Genomic DNA, 25615 nt, shown 5'->3' on the forward strand with positions numbered 1-25615 from the left:
AAACCTGTCAAGAGCGTGGGCCTCTCGGTTTCAGTCCTTTCACTTTACAGTAAAAGGGATCAAGAGAGCAGTTCTCCGTTTCTCATGGAATCTTGCAAAGGGGTAAGCAGGGTTGGCCCACTAAGAAGCCATGAACCAAGCCCTCAGACAAACAGCCTGCATGACAGGTATTCTGCAGAGGCTTTGGTGAGAGCCTGTCTGCTGCTTTATACGGATACCACTTCAGGTTCCTGGTTGAGAGGCATTATAGATCCGTATATGTCATCAACCTCCCACCTACTCACCTCCTGTCTCCCTATGAACCAGGTAAAAGGCCAGGACATGCAGCAAGCCGTTCACACGTTACTTGCAGTGGGTGTGATTATCACAGTGCTTGTAGAACACCGTAGCTTGGGTTTTCTTTTCAAATCTATTTTTAATTCAGGAACCCAATGGATTCTTTTGGTGGACATACTCAAATTAGTAAGGTGTCTATTTGCTCTCAGATGGACGCTGCTCCTCTGGATGCTGAGAGACGGCAGCATTAACAGGGGCCATCTACTTGTCCTATGTCATTGGACAATTGTGATGACAAATGTCAGCCTCTAGAATTGGGGGGCTTTTGTTCTTCACTGTCGGTTCCAGGGTCTGTAATGTCCAGAAGAAGCAAAACTTCCAATAAATGTTCTAGAAATAAGAGTAGTGCTAAACACTAGTTTGCGGTCACCTTCTAATGTGAGGAAATCCCATATGGATTCAACTAGACATCTCCACCGCAGTGGCGTGCATCAACCAGCAGGGATACACAATTCACTACCTTGCAATAAAAGGACTAATAGCCTGCAAGTATATCTGGTCGATGATATGATGCTTTCTTGGAATTTCAAATTCTAATTACATGCTTCCTGCATCCTAAAAAAGGTTAAAACAGAAAAGAGCTTGGGTGCAGTTTGTGACACCTGATTGTCGTGGCAAGTATTAGCACATCTGGTTTTAACGGTGTAATCGATGAGCGTTTTGTGGGCAGCGCAGCACAGAGCTTCAGTTGAGCAGTTGTGTTGGTCAGCCATATTGGCCTCCGTGCATACCTTTGCAAAATTGTACAGATTCAATGTGTTTATGCAATGCATCTACCAACCCGAAGGTACATCCCCATGGTCTAGTATCCCCTAGTGACTGATAGAGAAAACTGGATTTTTATACTTACATTAGATCCTTTTCTCTGAATGCATGGGGAGACACTGAGGGGTATATTTACTAAATTGCGGGTTTGAAAAAGTCGATATATTGTCTATAGCAAATAATCAGATTGTAGTTAACATTTATTTAGTACATTCTACAAAATGACAGCTAGAATCTGATTGGTTGCTACAGACAACATCTCCACTTTTTCAAACCTGCCATTTAGTAAATATACCCCTGAATCCCCAACCAATTCCGTTTTAGTTCTCCTGTGAAAAAAGTTTACCAACGTGAAATGTTAATTTTTCAGGGATAAAGTCGTTTCTCTTTGTTTTAGCTCCATTCTGGCTCTGACCCGTGGGTCTTGGTTGGTAAATAACTGAAATGGCTGCAAGATGGGGCAGTATAAGAGGGAGGAACATTGAATTAATAGAATTGTTTAAAGTGTGGATGCCTTAAAGAATTCAACATAAGTATAGAAATCACGTTTATTATTGCCCATCGATACAATTAATAGATCTGCTGTGTATAAACAATTGTATCTAATGGACATATCTGAGCTTATCTGTTGTCACATTCAAAAACAACAAAAATAGATCTGCCTGGATAATAGAATTATTTGCGGGTAGATTTCCCCTTTTAAAATTTGATGTAATAGAAGACTCTTTGGACCAGTCGTTTCTTGTCTTTAAAGGAGGCACCAGTATTAGTTACATCTCCTAGGGGATCTGTTAGTGGGCAATGGTCATGATGTGCTTTGAGCCGACTGTATGTGGTACTTGGCTATTTTACTTTTTAATTTTCACTATAAAGTAGAGTCTGCTCAGTGTTACTCTGAATCTGTGCCTCCAGTATTCTCTTTTGCTCCTTCCTCAAAGAAGTTCAGTGTCTTCATGTGCATCAAATACAGTACAGATAAACTCATGTATGACAGACTTGACTGTTTGTAAACGATCCTCACTGTTTGTTCTGACTGAAGCCCTGCATAGCCATTGGAGTGATTTAAATAAAAGTAAACATGAAACACCCTGTATTATATTTCATTTTGCTGTATTGGGTTTATAATCTTGATACTAACTTTACTGTTTATTGCACATTTGAAACCTATAAAGAGAATGAGGTATTTAATTATTGTATCTGTACAAAGTAGAATTGATAACTTTTTAAATATGGATTAATATCTAAAAATAAATAACGTTTTTGTTGTCTCTTTTAGAATGTATATTTTTGGTGGCTGGATTCCACAAATGGCAGATGACAATAACATTTCTCAAGAAAACCAGTGGAAGTGCACCAACTCTTTTTCCTACCTGAATCTGGGTTTGTTTCATTCATTTCTTGACATCATTTTTTATGTAAAGAGTCGTTCATTTTGCAGTTGTAAAGCAAGTGTGCGGTATACATCTATGTAATCTTGTTAGGCTATGGCAAGATGCAGCGATAAACAGTTATTTATTTCTGCTTAGCACCATGTATTTTTATTATCCAGACTCCATGGAATGGACAACTTTAATGTCAGGTTGCTCAGAAGATAGAAGGAATTGGCCAAGACCCAGAGCAGGTCACTGTGCGATCACAATTGGGAAGCGCTTGTATATCTGGAGTGGAAGGGATGGTTACAAAAAGGCATGGAATTACCAAGTTTGTTGCAAAGACCTTTGGTACATTGACACAGGTAGGTGCATAGCTGGTACTGTTGTTTAGTTGGTAGTAATTATACAAGCTAAACAGGTCCTGTGATTCCTGTATTGCCTGTAATGGTCTGCAAGTCCTCTCTCCTGCTTGGAGCAGGCTTTTTTTTTAAACTCCTAGCAGCATTGTCAGGGTTCCTCCCTTGTCAGCTACCTATTCAGATTCCACCAGCTAGCTCTCCCTCTTTCTTCAGCATACAGATATGGTCCTTACTTTTCATACTGGGCCTCTTCCCACTTTGTACACTGACCCAGTGTTCACTCCTCTCATCTCCCACAGGCACTCCCAAACTCTACCTCTTTCCAGTTCACAGTCTTCGTTGTCCTTTGGTACAGGAATGCATGTATGGAGATGGCAGAATGTTTGCATGGGGTACATAATGCATGTATTCAAGTGCATTGCATATGTTTAACAATGCATGTGTGATTGTATTGTGCGTGTCTTTGTGGGACAACCCACTGTATTCAGCACAATTCTTACATCCACTTTATTCTGCCATCCACAAAATGCTGATGCCCGCAATATGCTACAAATAATGAGTGTATATTGCATATTTTGTTTTCATCTCACTAACCTTTATTTACTGGTTGAAACAAAAATGTACTTTAAAAAAAAAAGTCATTTTAAGAGTATGAAAAGTATATGATTGTTTTTGCACAGTTTCTAGCTAATTGTTTTAAATAGTATGTCTTTTTCTAAAATATACACAATTTTTCTTCATTCCAACATTTTTTACAGTGTGATCTTTTGCCAGCTACAGAACACTAATTTTAGAGTCTCAAAATTTGCCAAAACTTTTAGTTTATTGCTAACTGCAACTTGTCGTAAGTGCAAACTCACACAACATTGACATCTATACTGTGTAGCAATACACACTTTAATGGCACCGCTTAGCACTGATACACACACTATGCCACAATCCACAGTGCAGCCCACACAAAACATCCATATTATCCTACCATCTACACTATACTAGTCTGATTTATTTGGTTTCAGATGTGGAAGTATAAAGCCCAAGTAAACATAAATCAGTTTATGTATATTTATGTTTCAGAGAATCCTCCACCACCTTCACAAGTTCAACTGATCCTAGCTACCACAAACTCTTTTCATGTTAAATGGGATGAATTGCCAACTGTTGAAGGGTATCTCCTGCAACTAAGCCCAGAATCGCCAGCTTCAACAGGTGATGGAATACCTGCCCCCTTCAGTGAAATATCTGCACTAAGTTCCAGTATTACCTCTGCACCGCGTACTGCTCCACTGCATTTGCAAAGTGGACCTATGTGCTCTCAGCGTTTTGAGGAAAGTAAGTTATGTTCTGAAAAACAATGTATAAACAAAATTGTGCAAATAGCAGTTCTGTAACCCATGCAACAATTCAATTGTGAGCTTTGATTAGTTAACTGGATGTTAATATAATGAAATCAAATATATTATTGTTGGCATTGGTGTACAGCATGTTTGTGTTTTTTATGATGTGCTTTTAATTCAAACCTGTTATCTGTACAGAGCAGAGGCATCCATTTCCTGGGCAGAACCTGTATTCACCCTATTGTTAGGAATCGGTGTCATTACTGATCCATTGCCTGACTAATATTCATGAGGCCTGACATTTATATTCATGAGATACTGGTTCCTAGTGAAGTGATTAGCTAGATTTTCACACCTGTTAGGGTAGCCCACAAAATGGATGGCTTCTTTGCATGTAGGTTTACTTTATTGCTATGCTGTATATTAATTCCATGTTTTGTGTTGTGCATGTCTATATTTTATTTATTATTATTATTATTTTGTAAATCACCATCGTGTAGAAAACAGATCATATATAAAACAGGGATATATAAGGTAGACAAAATAAATGCAGACTTAAAAACAAAGGGTAACAGGTCCTGCTTGTGGGAGAGCTTACCATCTCGTGGGAAAAGGACAGAGCTGAGATCAGTCAGAGTGGAGAATGGGACAGCAAGGGAGTACCTGTTATGAGCCACCGCACTAATTGTGAAGGCTCACACTAATTTTTTCTTTGACGCTTTTTTGAGAACCACGCTGCTGCTGAGGCTCACATTGTCTTTCCCTGTCCTGGCTGTTGTTTAGCAGCCGGGATGCTGTTCTTTGTTTTTGTCCAGTTGTTGCTAAGCTGCTCTGTCTATTTCCACCCCGGCTGCTTGATAGACAGCTGGGACTCTTGCTATTGTGATTGCAGTCACATGACTCTAATCACCTATTAATTTTGGGGGGCTTGCCTCCTAATTAGTTCTCCGATTGTCCTTCTCTTTTTGAAATGGCAGGGAAGGCTTAGTCTCCTTGACGGTTATAGCGTCCTTGCCCTGCAAATTGCTAGAAGCCTGCTGTGTTGGTGCATCCTCTACCTATTGATTGTCTACCTGGTGCCTGACCCTGTTTGTTCCTGGAATATCCTGGACATGCTTCCCATGTCAACCCTTTGTTTTTGTTATTGGACCATTTTTGCTTGCTGCCTGCCCTGACCTTCTTGCTTAAACCTTGACACTCCTGTCTGCTGCCTCCCATTGACCATTTGCATCGGTTCTGGTTATCCTGTGTATACTGTCTTGTGTACTACGTCTCCTAGTCTCCATACCCATTGGTTACTAAGATAAGCTCTCACTACTCTGAGTACAAGACTTAGGGGCATCCGAGTACCTGTGAGCATATCAAGCTGGGCTAGAGTAATTGGAAATGGTAATGAAATACATTAGAGAACTGAAAAGTGATTATCTGACAGATGAGACAGATCTGAGAGGACATAACGGAGAGTATTTTGAGATGAGATTTGAAAGGAGTGGTGCTGCTGCGGACTTTGTAGATGAGGGTGAATATTTTTCTTTAAAAAAACTTTATTTAAAAAAGGAAACCTATGAATGATGAGCTCTGTTTTTGGACATGTTGTGCTTTTATGTAGCATTGGGTCATCCATGTGGAAATAGAGAGACAGTTGGTCACGCAAGATAGTAGAGAACAGGAGAGCTCAGGGGAGGAGAAGTAGTTTGGACTGTCACTTGCATAGAGGTGATACTGGAGGCCAAGTTAAAAATGTTGAATAAGAAGTAAAGCCATGTGGCACCCCAGCAGGTAGCGGGAGTGGAGGGCAGGCTGTACCAAATATAAAACATTGATGGAGCGGTTAGATAAGTAAGAAGTGAACCAGAAAATTACTGTGCCATAAGGGTCAATAGAGTGAAAGGTCTACAGAGGGTGATCAGTGGCGTTAAAGCAGTTGAGAGGTCAAGGAGGATGAGTATGGGAATTGACCCTTAGATTTTGCTTTAAACAGATTGTTGATCACCTTTGTAAGGGCTGTCACAATGGAGTATTAAGAGCGAAGCCTGATTGCAGTCGAGAAGCGAGTGAGAAAGTTTGGTGGTTGTAAGCAAGTCGCTAAAGTAGTTTGGAGGCAAAAGGGAGTAGAGAAATATGGCTGTAGCTGGATAGATTGCTGGGTCAAGAGTTTTTTTGGATTGTTTTTATGAATATTTGTGTAAAGGAGGAAGGGAGCATACCATTGGAGAGCTAGATTTTCATGGGTATGTGGCCCACATGTCATGAAAATACCAAGATTTTCCTGATCTAATTTCCTTATGATTTAAGGTATCTGTGTATACAAATAGGTAGTATTATTGCATTGTGCATCAAAACCATGTCAAAGGTTAAAATCTCCATAGAGGCATTTGCCTGACTAGCATAGTAATGGCGGTGTTGTCCTTTGTACAATCGTGCACCCCATGTGTCTTTCTCTGAGTCACTAGATAGAGCCTGAATAATATTGCATTCTACAATCATCAGTGGCTTCTGAACTTTTAAGGGGCCAGGACAATGTTAGCAGGATGGTACCTCCATCCGGCCAACACTGATTTGCTAGGATCCAGGAGAAAAGGCTGGTTTATTAACAGTAATTCGTTTAATGAGAGTTTTCCTCACATCGTGCTGAATGTTGCTTCTGACCTGTATGAGTTGATTTAATATCCACATTTGGAATGTAATTTTTCTCTAACAGCCCTACCTGTCAGTGTCACAAATGGGCTTACTTGTAGGACAAGATCAGAAACTGAAGTGCCTCATCCTTAAATAGGCTTCTCTTCCCTTCAGAAACTCGTTTAAAATAAAAAAAAAAATGTCTTGAAGGAGGTAGAACAGGGGACATTGTTTTATTTTTTGGTTTTTTTTTTCAGTGAGCGTGTTTACCAGTCATCAGAGGCAAAGCTATAAACCCCCGCATGCCTTATCTTTCAACCATGAGTGATCTTTAGCCTCAGGGTTGTAAGTTTGGCACTTGCTAGGCTCAGAAGGCATGAAGAAAACCACTGCACCACTGGTCATGAGGTTTAAGTAAATCTCCTGGGCTACGTTACGGACACTACTTTCTTTGTGGCATGGATTTAACAAGCTGCTGGAAACATTCCTTAAAGATTCTGGTCCATGTGGACATAAGCATCACATCGTGGTTTGTCAGCTGCACGTTCATGCTGCTAATTTCCCTTTCCACCACATCCCAGAGGTGCTTTATAAGATTGAGATCTGGTGGCTGTGGAGCCCTTTGCAGTACAAAGAACTCATTCTCATAATGTACAATGCATTGATTCAATGGGGATTGAGCTGCGGGTGTGATCATAGAGACACCATCTATAGTTGTAGGACCACTTGAATTATTGACACTGGGTTATGTAAGACAGTCTAGATGGCTAAAGGGGCCTCTACTTAGATTTATTGTTAAGGATGTGTAGCTGACTACTGAGTCCATAAGCTGGACGAAGCATCCACTGGCAAGTGCGTTGGAGTTGTTCTAATGAGGCTCAGATTATATACACCAGTGGTAGCATAAGCACTGTTGGTAGATTTTATGATATTTTTATGGGTCTAGATTGAGAGGCCTAGAAAGCAGATTTCACTGGCTCGGCAGTCAGGACAGGCTCCCACTGCACAACATGCTATTGTAGCTGTGCGGTCACGGCGTATCTAGCATCCCGGGTTGTCATTGTGTTTAAGGCCCATATTTATGTGCTATAAACGAGGTAAGCACATTACATAATTATAGATAAATGGTGGCATAGTGCTATATGTACGGAGTTTTTCTGTCTGTATGTTCATGAGGGTTCCATGTGTGCTCTGATTTACTGATAGATTAACCTAGTACCTGTTTGTGAACTTGTGGTAGGGAAATAAGATTGTGATTGTTCAATTGTAACATTCTGTGTAAGGTGTTAATGTTGTATGTAACTAAAAATAAATCAAGGTGCAAATATCAAAAACTTAACAAAAAAACTAAATATATGATTCCATTACTATGAAATAAGGGATGGATAATTTAGTCCTTTTTTTTTTTTTGCACCAAGAGTGATCTTTCCTTTTAATGGAGTAGAGCAGATGCTGCTGTTAAAAATAAAAAATAAACTATTTTGGCTCTGCCATTCAAGTCCAGAAGCTTATTTTCTTTTCATAACTCACTTGCTGAGTGAAGTGTTGGTGTTGTTAATTTTGTTGTTTAGTGAGAAATTCATGTTTTGGCTGTTATGCACAGGATGTATATCCAATGTGAGTACATGGATGGAATCTGCTGAGAATACAGTTTTGTTATGTGCTTGTGCTTGTAAAACCAATGATGTGCGTTTATAAAAATATTTTGTTTTCTAAGCTATTTATGTATTTAATATTACTACTCAAATTATTATAATATTGTAAAATGCTTATATTAGCACAACTGTAAATGGAGTACTGTTTGACAGCAACATCTGAAGTTCTATAGAACTACCTAACAAGAATCTATGGATGCTTTCTGTGCAAATCAAGCATACATCTCCTCTCTCAAACCCACTCAGTCCTGCAGTCCCAAACAGATTTTCAACACTCCCAATTCCCTTCTCCATCCCCCCCCTCCTCCTCCTCCTGAATCATGCCCAGAGGACCTTGCCATCAATGTTTAAAGAGAAAATTAGATGTAGTTTTGACTCACAACCCCATTGACTGCCTAATCTTCTTCTTTTCTCCCACCCATATCCTCCCTTATCACTCCCCTTTTTATACAGACTACCTAAAGAGCATGTTAATTTGGATGTGTCAATCTTTCTTTCCTCTTATTCCCTACTAGACCCTTGGCAATCTGGTTTCCACTCTCATTACTTCACAAAAACAACACTCGCTAAAGTAGCCAATGAACTACTGTGTTAAATCCAGAGGTCATTCCATACTTATTCTACTTGATCTATTCACAGCTTTGGACATAGTCAATTATTCTCAGCAACTTCAAACTCTCAGTTCTTTTGGAATCCAATGTTTTTCCTTTAGCTTGTTAGCTCTTTAAGCAGGGTTCTCATTTGTGTTGTATTATGTCTGTGTAAATGCTAAAATCCTGTAACTGTTATAATGCCCTGTCTCTCCACATTAGCACCATATTGAGGCCAACATTAGGACACATTTTTAATGTGGAGGGCCTATGAGGATGATGCACCGCGGTTTTATATTTAAATTGTTTGGCTTCTATTTGTAAACTACTTGCTTCACAATGGGGAAGAAAAATGGTACTGTCCAACATTTTGCAAGCTGAACAAGGCAGACTGATCTGCTTTATGCAACCAGAAGGACTCTAGTTGTACAGAGATTTTTCAGAACCTTTCGGTGACTGTTTTGATAAGGGGACACATTTTTCATGTATATCCAACTTATCGGTAAGCATACTGAAGAAAACGTTAAATAGACCTCATCATCATTTATTTATATAGCGTCACTGATTCCGCAGCTCTGTACTGAAAAATTCACATCAGTCCCTGCCCCATTGGAGCTTAGTCTAAATTTCCTAATATAGACACACACGCACACAGACAGAGACAGAGAGGGAGAGACTAGGGTCAATTTAGATAGCAGCCAATTAACCTACCAGTATGTTATTGGAATGTGGGAGGAAACCGGAGCACTCTGAGGAAACCCACACAAACACAGGGAGAACATACATTTGGTTAATTAGAAATAACAGTATGTAGTTGGGTGGGGTACGTTAATGCGACGGTTCTAATAGCGACACTGACTATATAGACAAAAATAACCTGATTGTTTTAAAAGCGACATGCTTGAAATGCATGAGACAATAGAGACAATATATCCGAAAATACTACCTTGCAGACTGCTATCAATTCGAGACTGACTGCATGTCGGCACTTCTGTTTTGCACCGCAAAATAGAGCGACATTGAGCTTTGTGAATTTAAAGCGGCAATGACAGAATGTGGCACCTAATCCTAACATTAACCCTTACAATAAATTGTCCAGTTGGCGGGTCTTTCATTGTCATTTTAAATGTACAAAGCTCAATGTCGCTCTGTTTTGCGGTGTAAATCGGTAGTGCCGGCATGCACTCAGTTTGGAATTGATAGCAGTCTGCAAGGTAGTGTTTTTGAATATGCTCTATGTCTCTAATAATGTAAGTCAGCATTTCAAGAATGTCGGTTTTTTGGCAATCGGGTTATTTTTGTCTATATAGTCGTTGTTGCTATTATAAGCATCGCATTAACCATTACCACCCATGTAGTTAACCATGGTCTATATATCACTAACCCCCTATCACTAAATGGAATAATTCATAATAACTACATATATAGACATTCAGATTTGAAAAGGTTCTGCAACTGTAAGTGTTTGAGAAATAGCTGTGATTGTAGGTGTAGTGTTTGGTTGGTTTTTCTATGCATAACCCCACTTGCTTTCAATAACCGCATTAACAGACCTATAATAAGGGTCCTGGGAATCTAGAAATGGCAGATGGATGATTTGTGAATGTTACAAAATGTTTTTTTGTATTGGATCTACCTGTATTTTAGGATCAGGGACTCTGTATTACTATATACCATAGAATGTGTATTAGTGAGATCAGTAATATGCATGAAATAACTGGAGTTTTTATATGTAATGAAAGCATACTTGCCCACTATCCTGGAATATCCTTGAGACTCCCGAATTCTGGGTAGGACTCCCGGGAGAGTAGGCCACTCTCTAGTATCCTGCCACTTCCTACTGAAGTGGGCAGGATAGGAGTCTCCATGACTCCATTTGCAGTGAATCCCCACAGCAAAATGGCGTTTTCACATCATGGCTTTGCTGGGGCGTGGCCAAAATTATGCAATTTGCCGTCACCCCACCTCCCCCCAATGTTCACAGTTCAGAGTAAAAGGTATGTAAAAAAAAAAGTATGAATGAAATATATCTACCATGCTTTCTTTCAGTTGTCTGCAGCAGGTTTCCATGTAGGGTAGACGTTTGCATCTATCTCAGCAGGCAGAGGGAGAGTAACAGAAATGCACTCTGTGGATCAGTATGCAGATTTATACACAGAGACAGAGATAGTCATTTCACAACAGTTCAGGTCACTGCAGTGTCAGCTTCTTGACTAGTCTCTGATCCCAATAGGATACTGTTGTACAGGTGTTGAAGGGGGTTCATCTGTCTGTAATGCCCCTGCACTTGTCTCTTGTGAGATCCCGTAGGTGAGGTCCAAGAAGTAGGCAAGTATGGGTAATACATTTTAACAGGCTACAGTGGAATATCATGTTAACACTGAGCAATTTATTTATGTCTGAAAATGTCTGGATTTAGTGGTCCGTTACATTTCTATATAAAATCGGCTTGTATTTTAGGTTCAGTAACATATAACGATCATAATGTTTTATAAAACAGATGTGGATAGCCCTGTATCTCCTGCAAGCTGTATGTTTTCCACAGAACTCAGAGTGGACATCTGTCACCAAAACAACAACAGTGGACTAGTCAGTCAGGTCAGTGTCCTTTTTTATATTTTCTTTTTTTTTTATACTTTGTCAGTGGCCAGAATCAATTTGCATTCTCAACTGGGAATCAGAGTATTTAGACTATAAGATGATATTTTGTTTGTCCAACTGTGGAATTTGATGGTGTATGTTAGTGTCATCTCAGAAGTAGGCCTCTGTAACTATTATTTTTTGGGGAGGGGGGTGGAGGGAATATTGTTTTCATACCCCAGCCATTTATTGTGGGAATTGTAACATAGTCATCCATTGATCTATTAGTTACATTTTGATTGAGCCATAAATCTGCAAATGTGGGAATAATTTTCTAGAGAAAGACATGGAAAACAAACTTCATGTCATGGGATGTCCTGGTTTTCTCTCTTAAAATATTGAAGCTCTTTTGTCATACACATTACAATCCCACTATATTTATAACTACAGATGATTAAAGTGAATTATGTGTTTTTATAATGCCTCTGATTATTGGTGATCCAGAGATGTGAAATGTATGCAGATATGTCTGCAAAGCTTTTTAACAACAGTGCTCACACTTGTAATTACTAATACCGCAGTGACCTTTAATTATTAGGCCACTGACTGTGTAAGCACCCTATTATTGCCAAACCACCAGAAACAGTGAGGCAGAATGTAAGACTGGTGGACAACTTAGGAAAGGGAATGGCTGGAATAGGTATTTTTGTTAGCCTGACCGTCTGCTACTACAATGGTAGATATAGATATACAGGCATGGCATGTGTGATCCAGAAAGTTTTGGGAAATAGTAAATAATTGCTGCTTCCTCCTTCGTGCTGTAATGCACACAGATAGGATCACCAAGTGGTTCTCCAAACATTACTGTGAGTAGTTCTTATAAACAATTTAATGAGATGGGGAATGCCAGGGGCAGTGTGAGGGAAAACAAAACCAAGATTTTTTTTTAAATGTGTTTAATTAGATTACAGACATGGTGCTCCTAATTATGGATATAAATAAATCTGGATAACCCCAAGTCCCTAGGATTCTGAATAATATATACGTATCTCTACATATAGATCTTTATCTTAGTGTTTATAATGTCATTTTCTTTCTAATTGATCCAGACATCCATGCCCAGTTATTTAAACAATGCTGCAGACCATGAAGTTGTAGACATGAAGATAACCTTGACTGAGAACCAAACACCCTCCAGTGGAACGTTAGAGTTAAATGGCAAACTAAAAGAGTCATCTAGGCCTCAGACATTAGGTAAGAATAAATAAAACTGTTTCAGTAAAATATTCTGCCTGCATTGGGTAATAATAATAGATGGACATGAATGAAATTCAAATTCATCGAAAAAGGGGGAATAAATTGGTCGATTTTCTCAGTAAAATAAATAAAACTAACTTGCAGGTTGAGTTAATTTTTTTATTTATTTTTTTTAAAAAAAGGGAAAATGGCAAATTCATAGATCCTGTACCAATCTCTTAAGCATGGTTTGCAGTGTAAACCATTGATCAATAACCTTTGCTTTTGCTATGTGAATGAACATTTGAATATCTGAGTGCAGTAAAAGACACGTTTAATGGGTTGTCATTTACTTTGTGTCCTAGGTCCTCATACATCATCTAATTTGAATGATGTGCATGATTTGGACATAGGAATTTTAACACCTGAGGTTTCTGCATCCTGCATTGTCTCCAGTGCACAATCTATGGTAACCCAGCAGAACATTAAAACTGAGTCTTCATGTACAAATGGGGCACTTGTTAGAGATGACACTTCACTAATAACACTCAGTACACAATCTGAAGGTTTGAAACAAGTTTTACATGCTGTATGCCATTTGTTTGTCAGAGCAATGGAATTGCAGGGTGGGCATAAACATTACATTTTAATAAGTATCAATATGAAATATAAATGTGTGATATATGTATAAATGTTTATGTATTTATATTCCTAATTTATGCAGTACATGAAGAAACAAACCAGGATTTTTGTGAATTCTATTAACTGCTAGTCTCAACAAATTTCTTGGTGTGTGTGTGTAATATGTTTGTGTACAATGTAGAAGTGCGGGTATGGAAAATGTAAGTAAATAGCCAGGGACCGTCTGTCCCCATCTCCCTCCTCCATACCTATGACTCATGCCTCTCTTCCATGTCCTAACCTGTATCCCTCAAACAATGTGTGTTTTAGCTTAAAACAACCCGACACTGATTTTTAAAATTATCACCAGTTTATCAAATAGATAAGTTTCTCATGCCATTTACACTAACGGAACGGCAGCCAGGCCAGAGAGATCTTACCCCCTGTGATGTATTCGGAAACTTAGCTCATGCCATCTCTGTTGTTGGTCACAGTGCAGAAGCTGCACATTGCACAGTGGAAAAGTGCATGCCCCCACAGTACACGAATGAGAGCAGAGATCCAATGGCAGCCTCAGCAAGGGGAGACTCAAAGCTCTGAATGGGGCACAGTATATTTGAGGAGGGTATGGAGAAGATCCAGTATAGTATAGCGCCCCATACTGGTCGTGTGTGTGTGTGTGTGTGTGTGTTTGTGTTTAATTTAGAAAATAAGATTAATTTGAAGATGTAAATATATGTCCACAAAGGGGGACATATGCTTTAAGATATACCCATCACCTAATGAATATGGATTAAGTCCACTAAATGCCTGGAATGTTAGGTGATAAATACACTTGAAACAATATTAGGAATGGTGTCAGTATATATTTTTTTGCTTTGTTTTGTTTTTTTTCTCACTAGCTACAACGTTATCACTACCTTCGAATGAACAGTCTATGTCCCAGTCAAGGAGCACCCCAGTAAGTATGACTTATTAGTAAATGAAGACCCAGTTCAGTCTAGATATCGTAGTCTCTTCACTCCAACTCATCTTGGTAAATGTATGTATTTTACTCAGTCAGTTAATCCGTTAGACAGTTTGTCAGTTCTAGCATTGATATTTACAAAGCAGACGTTCTATATAATATATAATTTATATATAACCAGACACACAGAGTACATGGCCAAAAGTATTCTAATTAGTTATTTGATCACAACCATTGCTATAATGTGCATAAAATGATGAATACAGCCATGCAATCTGCATAGTCAAACATTAGCAGTAGAATGGGTCGTACTGAAGAGCTCAGTGAATTTCACCATGGCACTGTCATAGGATGTCACCTTTCCAAATAGTCATTTTGTCAAATTTCTGCCCTGCACTTTGCAGAGGAGATCACATGGCGAAGAAGCCAGCTACTCCCCTTCAGTGTTATTCTCGGTTTGAGAGCAGGAGCAGCAGGATGGAGGCTGCAGCGGACAGCTCGTGGGCAGCTGTTGTCCTCCACTGTTTTAGAGGATTGTGTGCTTCCAACTTTATGGCAACAGTTTAGGCAAAGCCCTTTCCTGTTTCAGCATGACAGTGCCCCTGTGCACAAGGAGAGTGTCATCAAACAATGGTTCACAAGTTTGGTGTGGAAGATCTTGACTGGCCTTCACAGAGCCCTGACCTCAACTGCATTCAACGTCTTGGAGATGGTTGGAATTGACTGCTAGTCAGGCTTTAGTTCCCAAAAGCAATACCCAACCTCACTGATGCTCTTGTGTCTGAATAGGTGCAAATCCCTGCAGCCATGTTCCGATATAAAGTGTAAAGGGTATATCTATGTATGTAATAGAAGATAGATATATATATATATATATATATATATATATATATATATATATATATATATATACACATACACATTAAAACTTGGCCATCTACAATTCCTTAAGTGACCAATTTGCCAGTGTTGAGTCTTTACTTCCTTTATTATGAAACTTGGAATCCAGTGCATTCCCAGGAGTAACAGCCAGTTATATTATATATAACAGGAAGTCAGTATGTTGAAGATGTTTATTGCAATGAATTTCAATGTTGCCTCTTTTTTTTGGTTTGTTTAATTATGATTTTGGTTGTGAGCTTCTTATTGTCTGGTGCCCCTTAGGGAAAAAAATGGTCAGCATACATACATTTCCAGTTCTAAACAACTACCATTTATGAATAATCAGGGGTGTTTCTTTGTGGTTGGCTTACAGACAAATGGTCAAACTGCAGAGCAGACTGCATTGAAGAATGGACAGAGGCATTGGTATGACGTTGGTATCTTCCAAACCAATAGTGCTGTGGTCAAGCACTTCTTTTTGCTTCCAGGGGGCAATCAGGGCACATCAAACAAGGTATTACATCTACTGTTCTCGGTGTCAAATATCTGCTGTTAGTGCAGTTTCCAGTTTAGAGCCATGATTGCACATTATTTCTCAGTCAAGCATCAAAATCACGCTGTACATCCTCATTTGGAGTCGCACATCATCATTTGTCAAAATCTGTCAGACTCAACAACAACAAATGATGCGAGTATAACAAGTGATGTCTGATACTATTTTTTTTTACTAATGAAAGATGAGGATAAGTAACAAAATTACACTTATCATCCTGATTTTTATTTCAGCAGACACTGGATTATGTTTCACCCCTAGGAGGCAGGGCACTAGGGGCATGACATAATTATTTTATAATATTTTAGGGACAGCAGTAGCTGTTTTCTGTAGTGTAATATTTATCCCTCCCTCCACCCTTTGTCACTGCTCTGTGCTATGAGTTAAGTGGACCATTGGCCGCCTAGGAGTCACTTACTGTTGTGCACACCTGTGACATCACATGTCTTTCTGTCCCAGTCAGGGAGGCCTGAATGGCGCACATGGTCTTCCTGACAGCCTGAGGACCTCCTGGAGGGTTAACCTTGTTATGTTTGCTCCTTCATTCTGCATTTCAGGATTGGATGCGGAGGAGGCATCTGTGAAAGTTGTGTGTCCAGGGTATTAAAGTAATTCTATAGTTTTAAAATAAGCATTGCCCAATCAATTGTATGTGTGTCCAAAGCACAAAGTGATTTATTTTAGCAGATGTAAATAGTCAACAATTCAATACATTATTATATAATGATAAAGTACAGTTCAGCACAGCCAATACCAAAAGATAAATACATACCAAAGCAATCGCATGCGCTCGCATGCGCACCCACGGGACCCGATGGACAATATTCTGTATAGAATATTGTGTCAGAGTTGACTGAGGCCCCAGTGAGATGCAGCTAATATATATACAGTCAGTGTTTCATTGTGAACAATAGAGATGACGTAGATTGTTTCTATAGGTCCAGACGTTGGGTGGGTCTAGGCCAGACAGCTAATAGGTTGATTCAATCTAAGGAATCCAAAGGTGGGGGTCTTCTCTCCAGGGGGTCTGCTCCTTTTCATAGCCAGTATCATACAAAGGTTTACTCTTTAATATCAATAACTAAAGTATGCAATGTGCGATCTCTTCACCGACCGCACCGGACAGCTGCTGATGATTAGGGCTTCAATATGATATCAGGCATGACACCTTTCCTATTACATAAACCTTTAATAACACTACAATGTACATATAATCACTATATATATATATATATATATATATATATATATATATATATATATATATATATATATATATTTATATATATACTAATAATAAACCGAATACTATCTGCTCCTGAATTACAGTGTAACAGAACCAATATGAAATTATATAAATAACTAACTGTTGTAATGCGAGTGTGTGCGTGCGTATTTTACCGTGCGATCGCGTCACGCCACGTAACACGTGGCGTACGCTTCGCAATACGCACGGCAAACCAATATTAAACCAATATACTTTCGTTCATCCAATTATACGACTTCAACAGTCCACCCTTTGATAGTACAATAAACTATCACCTTAAAGATGTTATAAGCAGGATCTCAGTACCACGTTTCATTGTTATGTAATACAAATCCCCCTTGGTGTATGTCCACGCTGTTCGTAGAGCTAAACAAGTTATCATAAGAGAAAGTCTTAATCCTCTAAACGATTTCTTCTTCTACTATAAACCGTACACTTCTGGAGCTTGGAGATAACCTTTTGTATGCCCTTCAAGGGTGCAATAAAACACTTAATACATTATTTGGAAATGTACATGGTACAGTAGAACGTGTATCAGCTATACAGAATTCTCTACTACAGTTCTTCAAGTTTAACAGGTTCTTCTGTCCAACGCATGTCTTTAAGCTCAGAATACATTTAAACACTTCATGTTCATCAATAGCATCATCCTATGTCTATCAATAATGTCATATGCAATCTCCTTCAGCTTGCGTTAATATACACACATCTAATAATGTCACCAGTTCTTTTCATCAACACTTGTGGGCGGGCTATTGTCTGTTCGTTCTTCCCAGTCTCTCAATACTCAGATTTAACAGTGATAGGCTTGCAAAGCATTGGGAGACTTCAGACTAAGGGACCTAGTTGTCCTACTTTTTCCCCTAGTGACCTCCCACCCATAGTTCGGGTACCTCAAGAATATTTAGTGGAAAGAGAACTAATCCTACTTGATATAATCACTGAGGCATGTGGGAGCACGCCCAGCACTTTGTTTGATCTAAAACCTTACCCTCCCAAGAATGATAATCATTCTCAAGGATGCCTGCTCAAGTCCGAATATTACTGGACTGGCATCGCTGGGTGTGTCCTTTTTCTAACCATGGGGTCGCCGTACTTACGGACGTAATGCTACTCAGACAATAGCCCCTCGCACTTTCTCCAAGCTCCAAGGTTTCCAAATTTTCCTTTACCCCTGAATTGAATAGAGTAATTGACTGGACTGATTATGCTACTAACTTCTTCCTCCCCAATACCTCCTTATCACTACCTGAACCAGTCTCTGTCATCTGCCAATAATCAAAAGAATTAACCATCCCGAGAAGAGAGTGAAATGAGAGATCACAAAACAGGAAAAACTACAACTTCATGCTGGACAACAGTCTTAGCCTTTGGCTCAGGTGCTACTAACTGCATTCGAGGCCTTCCAGTACAGACTCATGAGTGCCCTTGGACCCTTCTCTGAGTGTTGGCCCCTCTGCAGTGGGTGGTATGGGCACCAGTGTGTCTTTGCTACCCTTGAAGCCGTGAGGCTGGTAGCCTATACCTGGTACCTGTCTGGCAAATAACCTAAGCTTAAGAGATTTCTGCTCCACAACTTACTCTCCCGATCCAACATCCTGACAGTTAGTGTGACCTTTCAGGAAACAGTGTTTTGGACGTTCTCGGTTGCTGTCTCACTATTTACCTTCTCTCAAGGTCTAACCTAGCCTCCCAGTTACAATCTCATCTCACGAGGGGTCAAGAACATTTCAAAAACTGACAGGTTAGGAGTCTGCCCAGGAGTGATCTTTTGGTAGCGGGAAAGGACTAGTGGCACTTTAATCAAGTTCCAACTCTTATTCTATTCAATTCATTCTACCGAGTACCACTACTTTATGTTAACACTGGTTTATGGCTAATTGAAAGTATGTGATTTGTTACCACTACTCATACATTATACATCTATTATCAATAACATGAATACCACTATCATCTATTATAACTCTAGGACTATCACATTGAATAACAAAAGCTTTGAGTATGATACAGTAATACATTAGACACATTTCAATACACCTCTACCCAGACATATTTCATTGGTACACCTGTGTATACTTGAGGATCCTGCATGGTGGTAATTGGATGACGTGTATTTGTTTTACCTGGAGGAAAACCCATCAGCAGGAGGGATATGGGATGGCTCTATTGGTCTACCTTGTCCATCTCTCCAGAGTCCACCAGACTCCTCACCACATCTCTTCACCTTCCAGACAGTTTATCCCTCGGGTAACACAAATCTTCCTATATTAACCAATATGTGTATGCGTGCATGTGTGTGTGTTCACATTTTAAAACTAAAACAATACAACGAAAAACAAAACAAAACATAGATTTGTTAACTGTCACATAAAACCCTGCTGTCTATTTGACAGCTATGTTCTCCCTGGTGTGACAGCCATGTATGGTTGTGCGTGTAAGTGTGGACTTTACTAGCAGCTACTTCAGTTGGTAACTTTGTCACTGTATAAAGTCCTCTATGTAGTGTCCTAATCATGTGCTGGTATTGCTATAAAACGATTTCTCAGTCACCTCAACATCGCCCTCTAGACTAGAAAAATGCTAAAGACCAATGTATATCAATCGATTTTCCCTCTGCCAACTCACATGTCATTCTCAGTACCTCATATTCAGCTACTTGACTAAGTGGGAAAGGCAAAGGGGTCTCTTTCTATAACACTTTCTTCAAATATAACAGTATCCAGTACATGCCTGTCTAACAGTGAAAAAAATATAAAACATGAAAATTCTACATTTTCTAGGGTTTCACATTATGTCGTATCTTGTGGTAAAAATCCTACTCCAATGTTCTATAAAGAGATGCATATCTGTATGCCTAACCTCCAGCAATCTCCTATCCACCCTTTGTGCCTCCATATAAAGGCACAATTTTGTACAGGAGGCACGAATCATAAAACACAAAAAAACAAACAAACCAGATATGCAATCTATAAAACATGAATCGTATTTCCACAACAGAACCTTTCTGCTTAAAAATCAGCAATTTCTATACACATGAAAACAAAACCCCTGACTGTTTCTGTAACTTATGTCAATCTAGTGTGTGTATCTCTGAATTTGTCTTATGTAAAAAAATAAAATATGTTTTAGCCCCATTGTTGGGACTGTGTCTGATTTTATCTCTACCAGAGCAGAGAGGTAGGGAGAGGGCGGGGGAGAGAGAGAGGGGGAGAGAGAGAGGGGGAGGGAGAGAGAGAGAGGGAGAGAGACTAGCGTTTGTGTAAAGAATGAGAAATAGGAAAGAAATGAATGATGGGAATACAAAGGTTTGAATACAGACATACATGTAGAAAGGGAGATTTTTACAACAAAATGACAGCTGGATTGGACTCTGACTCTATGGGGAAATGGCTGTATTCATTCCACTGTTCCCCTTAGCTATTTGCTAACTATGACCCCTCCCCATACTTGACTAGGGGGTCTTAACAGTGCCATCCAGTGTCGTCCGTCATTTGTTCAGTAAGAACTCGGTATCTCATTGACTACATACCTTTTCAACGGACTTTCCTAACTTATAATAGAGAAAAGTAAAAATGTACTTTTAGTGACTCATATTTTCTCTGAAATACATAAAACGATATTTTGGAGCAAAGTATGTACATACTTCATTGTTGGATAATGATTCTCAGCCAAACAAATTATCATGAGACACTGCAGCCTAAAACAAAAGAGTGTTCCAATTGTCTATTGTTACTTTGTCTTTCAAGAGTGATTCTTCTATTTCTCTATCTCCCCTTTTGATCACTAAGTCTATACTCCTTTTGTGTCCCCTTTACCTGTGAGAAGAAAAACAAGATAGTTATCTTAAAACAGCAAACAAAACAAACATTTCTATTCTTTGCCATCGGTCAGCGATTTAGGAAAACAAACATGTGACAACATAAAACGAACAAACAAAATCAACAAAGATTACCTTTTTAAATCCGTTCCCTGCACACTAATACTTACCACCGTTTAACTCTAGAGTCGGCTATATTTCTCCCCCAGAATTTTAGTTGTTACAGAGTGTGCAATCAATTGTAGGGGAACCTCTGAGAGAAGTGTACGCCTCCTTTGTGGATGTCTATGTGATTTCCAACCCAGGTATCCATTCTTCTCTCTACACAGTTCCTACTCATGTGTCCCTTCTTATGGCAGTAGAAGCACATCCCTGTCATGTCTGCACAATGTTTTGCTAGATGTCCTATTTTATTGCCTTGAAAACACTTCCTCAACTCATGTTGTTTCTCTTCCTTTTTACAATCTCTTGCGGAATGGCCTTCTTCGTTACACTTAAAACACCTGGTTTTTCTATGTTTCTTATTATGTGGGTTGTATGCTGGTGGTCGGGTGTGCAGACCCTCTAATGCTGGCATACTTACTATCATTACCCCATCGCTTAGTGTCTCTTTCTGTTTATTTATACTTTTATCATGTCCTCTAGCTGACTCCCTGAGAGCACTTACAGTGATTCCTCTCCAGTTTGGTAATGAAGTTTGCACCCTTCTTTTCAAGTTTTCCCTGAGGCCATCCATTAGAACTTTAACAGCAACCTCTCTGTAATATACATTATCTTTTATGTCCGGTACCCCAGTATATTTGACCATCTCCATCAGAGCCCTGCAAAAGTAGTCTGTTGCATTTTCACTATCTTTTTGCTGGATACTAAAAATTTTACTCCAGTCCACTCTCACTGGGAAATATATGGCCAACTGTGTGATTATATGTCTAATATTGTCCTGATTATTATCCTCGGTTAAGGATTCATCCTCCTCCAACATACAATCCTTAATGAACTTTTGTATATCAGTATTGAGAGGAAGACAGGTCTTCAATAACACTCGCCAATCGTTATTAGTTGGCTCATACACATTACCATAATATCTAATAAACTGCTGACATTTGGTCAAATCTGTCCTAGGATCAGGGAAATCAGACAAAATTGAAAATGTTTCAGACCTAGTGCATGGATCATGCTTTGCTACATGTTTTAAGGGAACATCACTATTCCTGTCTGCTTTCCCATTGGGAACTGCTGTTGTGCAGACAGAATGTAAGTCTACCAAATTATTAAAACTAGTTGCTGAAATTGCTGCTGCAGTACAATGGATGTCTCCCCCTGTGTTAACCTTTTCATTATTCTCACCACTTTCAGCAGCTGCCCCTGCTGGTGGGACCGTTCCTTTTCTTTGTCCTGAAACATTACTTAAAACAACATACACGTTACTAGTTACAGTTTTTACATTTTTGGTATTGGCTGTACTATCCGCCCTGACCAAATTTGTCGGGGGCGTGTTTGCGCTCAGTTCGCCACGCTTTGCAACGCACACTTCCGGAATGCTTGTTTCCGGTACGCTTACTTCCGCTGAACACGCGTTTTTCCTTACACTCACTTCCGCTGTGCGTTCGCTGCTCTGCCACGTGTTACCTTCCATTTGCCACGATTTTAAACACTGATTATGTGCATTTCTCACTTTCGTTGACTTAATCAACCGTACTTTATCTTTTACGTTATTTAGCACCTCTGCATTAAAACGCCCTATTGTTGGGAAAGGCCTATCAGAATCTTTGGTCATCTTGACCCACGTGTCACAATACACAGTTGCGTATGCACCATATTTCTTACACATGAGACATCTCGCTGAATCACTAAGGCCTTCCTTAGGCAGTAAATTGGCCATCTCTAGCGTATGCTTAGCACCCATGTTGAGCAATAGGGTTCCAGAAATATAATACAATATCCTGCCACAAATTAGGGTTCCAGAAATATAATACAATATCCTGCCACAAATTAGGGTTCCAGAAATATAATACAATATCCTGCCACAAATTTCAACACTACTGCTAGAGATATTTTACCGGCCTGTGGACGTATTTGCTACAAGCCGCGTCCACTCGCTTCCTCTTGTATTAAACAAGGACCCCTAATACAGAAATATCAATGCGGACTAAAGGGTTATCAGCTTCCTGATCACCCCTGACTCTCCAACAAAAATCTGTTGAGTTTATTACAACTGCTAGCATCCGGTAAAGTCAATTACCAGCCTTACCAACGTAATTCCTCCCCGTTACTCCCAAGTCGCAATTACGGCTTTCAATATTCTGCCACCATATAGGGTCCCAGGAATATAAAAATATCCTGCCACAATAAAGGGTCCCAGAAATATTTGTGCCGTGCGGTGCAATCGCAACGCTTCCAGATACTAATTATCAGTAAACTATGCAATTACCCTTGGGTCCACGTCACGAAAACTTATTCAGTTTCCGCCCCCCGGTATACCTGCCTTGTATACCGTACACCAGTTGGGCACCTGCCTCGTCAAACAGCAACTGACACTCTATTTGGCAATAGATAAACCCTTAGTGTATTTAAAGTCAACAAATCACACGACATACACCTTTTCTGCGCAAAAAATAAAAGAATTCCCAACAATAGTAATAATGTCCCAGAGGTTTTCACAAGTGATTTATACTATGCACGTATAACTATCAAACCGATTGTTTAACCACGTGGCAAATCTACTGGAATTTCGCATACGCACAGCAGGAAATACACATACGCTCAGCAATGCAATACACTTTAAAACATAAAACGACAATAAAAAGAAACATTTTTCTTTCTTGTCCCTAGATTCTAATTAGCGTTCCTTCAGTCTATGCAACAACGAACATTTGGTTTCGCAACACACAGTGAACCACAGGTATTAGACGCATTACGTTCTTTCCTGCTTTATGCGACGCGTCCGTTAATCCACCCTTTGTTGAGGAACCGAATATCGTAAGCGTTGCATACCTGCCGGTAACGTAACTCCAAACTCACGAGCCCCCAAATTATTAAAGTAATTCTATTGTTTTAAAATAAGCATTGCCCAATCAATTGTATGTGTGTCCAAAGCACAAAGTGATTTATTTTAGCAGATGTAAATAGTCAACAATTCAATACATTATTATATAATGATAAAGTACAGTTCAGCACAGCCAATACCAAAAGATAAATACATACCAAAGCAATCGCATGCGCATCCACGGGACCCGATGGACAATATTCTGTATAGAATATTGTGTCAGAGTTGACTGAGGCCCCAGTGAGATGCAGCTAATATATATACAGTCAGTGTTTCATTGTGAACAATAGAGATGACGTAGATTGTTTCTATAGGTCCAGACGTTGGGTGGGTCTAGGCCAGACAGGTAATAGGTTGATTCAATCTAAGGAATCCAAAGGTGGGGGTCTTCTCTCCAGGGGGTCTGCTCCTTTTCATAGCCAGTATCATACAAAGGTTTACTCTCTAATATCAATAACTAAAGTATGCAATGTGCGATCTCTTCGCCGACCGCACCGGACAGCTGCTGATGATTAGGGCTTCAATATCAGGCATGACACCTTTCCTATTACCTAAACCTTTAATAACACTACAATGTACATATAATCACTATATATATATATATATATATATATATATATATACTAATAATAAACCGAATACTATCTGCTCCTGAATTACAGTGTAACAGAACCAATATGAAATTATATAAATAACTAACTGTTGTAATGCGAGTGTGTGCGTGCGTATTTTACCGTGCGATCGCATCACGCCACGTAACACGTGGCGTACGCTTCGCAATACGCACGGCAAACCAATATTAAACCAATATACTTTCGTTCATCCAATTATACGACTTCAACAAGGGAGTGTCTCCTGCTGACCTCCCATTTGTAAGGTTCAGAACCACGTAGGTCCTGCAAATGTGTTATGGGCACGGGAATAGCAGGAGCAGAAGAATAACAGCAGCTCCTGTGTATTCAGTATGTCTACAGTGTTCCATTTCCTGATTATTATTATTATTATCGTTTATTTGTTAGGCGCCACAAGGTTTCCGCAGCACCGTACATGGTACAAACAGTAGACTATACAGGGTAAAACAGTACAGGACAATAAACACAAAGTACCAGTACTTCAGAAACTCCAAGCAGGCAGATACAGTAGAGACGGAGCAGAAGAACAGGTATGGAGACAGGAGGGAAGAGGGCCCTGCTCATTCGAGCTTACATCCTAAGGGAGGGTAAACAAAGTCAGGCACAAAATGGAGCCAGTGAAGCAACGGGGAGAGAGAAAGGGGGCAGGGGAGAACCAGAAGAGGTGAGAGGTTAAGTAGATGGTTGGTGGGCCTTAAGGAACAGGTGAGTTTTAAGTGCCCGCTTGAAGGAGCACAGATTGGGTGAGAGACGAATGGAGCGAGGGAGGTCGTTCCAGTGAAGGGGGGCAGCACGGGAGAAGTCTTGGATTCTAGAGTGGGAAGAGGTGATCAGAGTGGAGGAGAGGCGGCGATCATTGGCCGAGCGCAGGGAGCGGGCGGTAGTGGGAATGGAGAGGAGGTTAGAGATGTAAAGGGCAGTAGACTGAGAGAGAGCCTTGTAAGTGGTGGTGAGGAGTTTGAAAAGGATTCTGTAGGGGAAGG

The 25615-nt window shown here is 39.7% G+C and overlaps 1 protein-coding gene across 1 annotated transcript in view; it reads left to right on the forward strand.

Moving 5' to 3' along the window:
• Positions 1-25615, forward strand: part of HCFC2 (host cell factor C2) — a 67123-nt gene that overhangs the window by 19141 nt on the left and 22367 nt on the right. The window contains exons 6-12 of the mRNA XM_075209297.1: positions 2378-2481; positions 2651-2836; positions 3908-4162; positions 11532-11629; positions 12721-12865; positions 14371-14429; positions 15691-15831. Of these exons, the coding sequence (XP_075065398.1) occupies positions 2378-2481; positions 2651-2836; positions 3908-4162; positions 11532-11629; positions 12721-12865; positions 14371-14429; positions 15691-15831 (988 nt within the window). The remainder of the gene's footprint in view (positions 1-2377; positions 2482-2650; positions 2837-3907; positions 4163-11531; positions 11630-12720; positions 12866-14370; positions 14430-15690; positions 15832-25615) is intronic.

This window comes from Mixophyes fleayi, chromosome 4, assembly GCF_038048845.1.
Source record: "Mixophyes fleayi isolate aMixFle1 chromosome 4, aMixFle1.hap1, whole genome shotgun sequence".
NCBI classification, from domain to species: Eukaryota; Metazoa; Chordata; class Amphibia; order Anura; family Limnodynastidae; genus Mixophyes; species Mixophyes fleayi.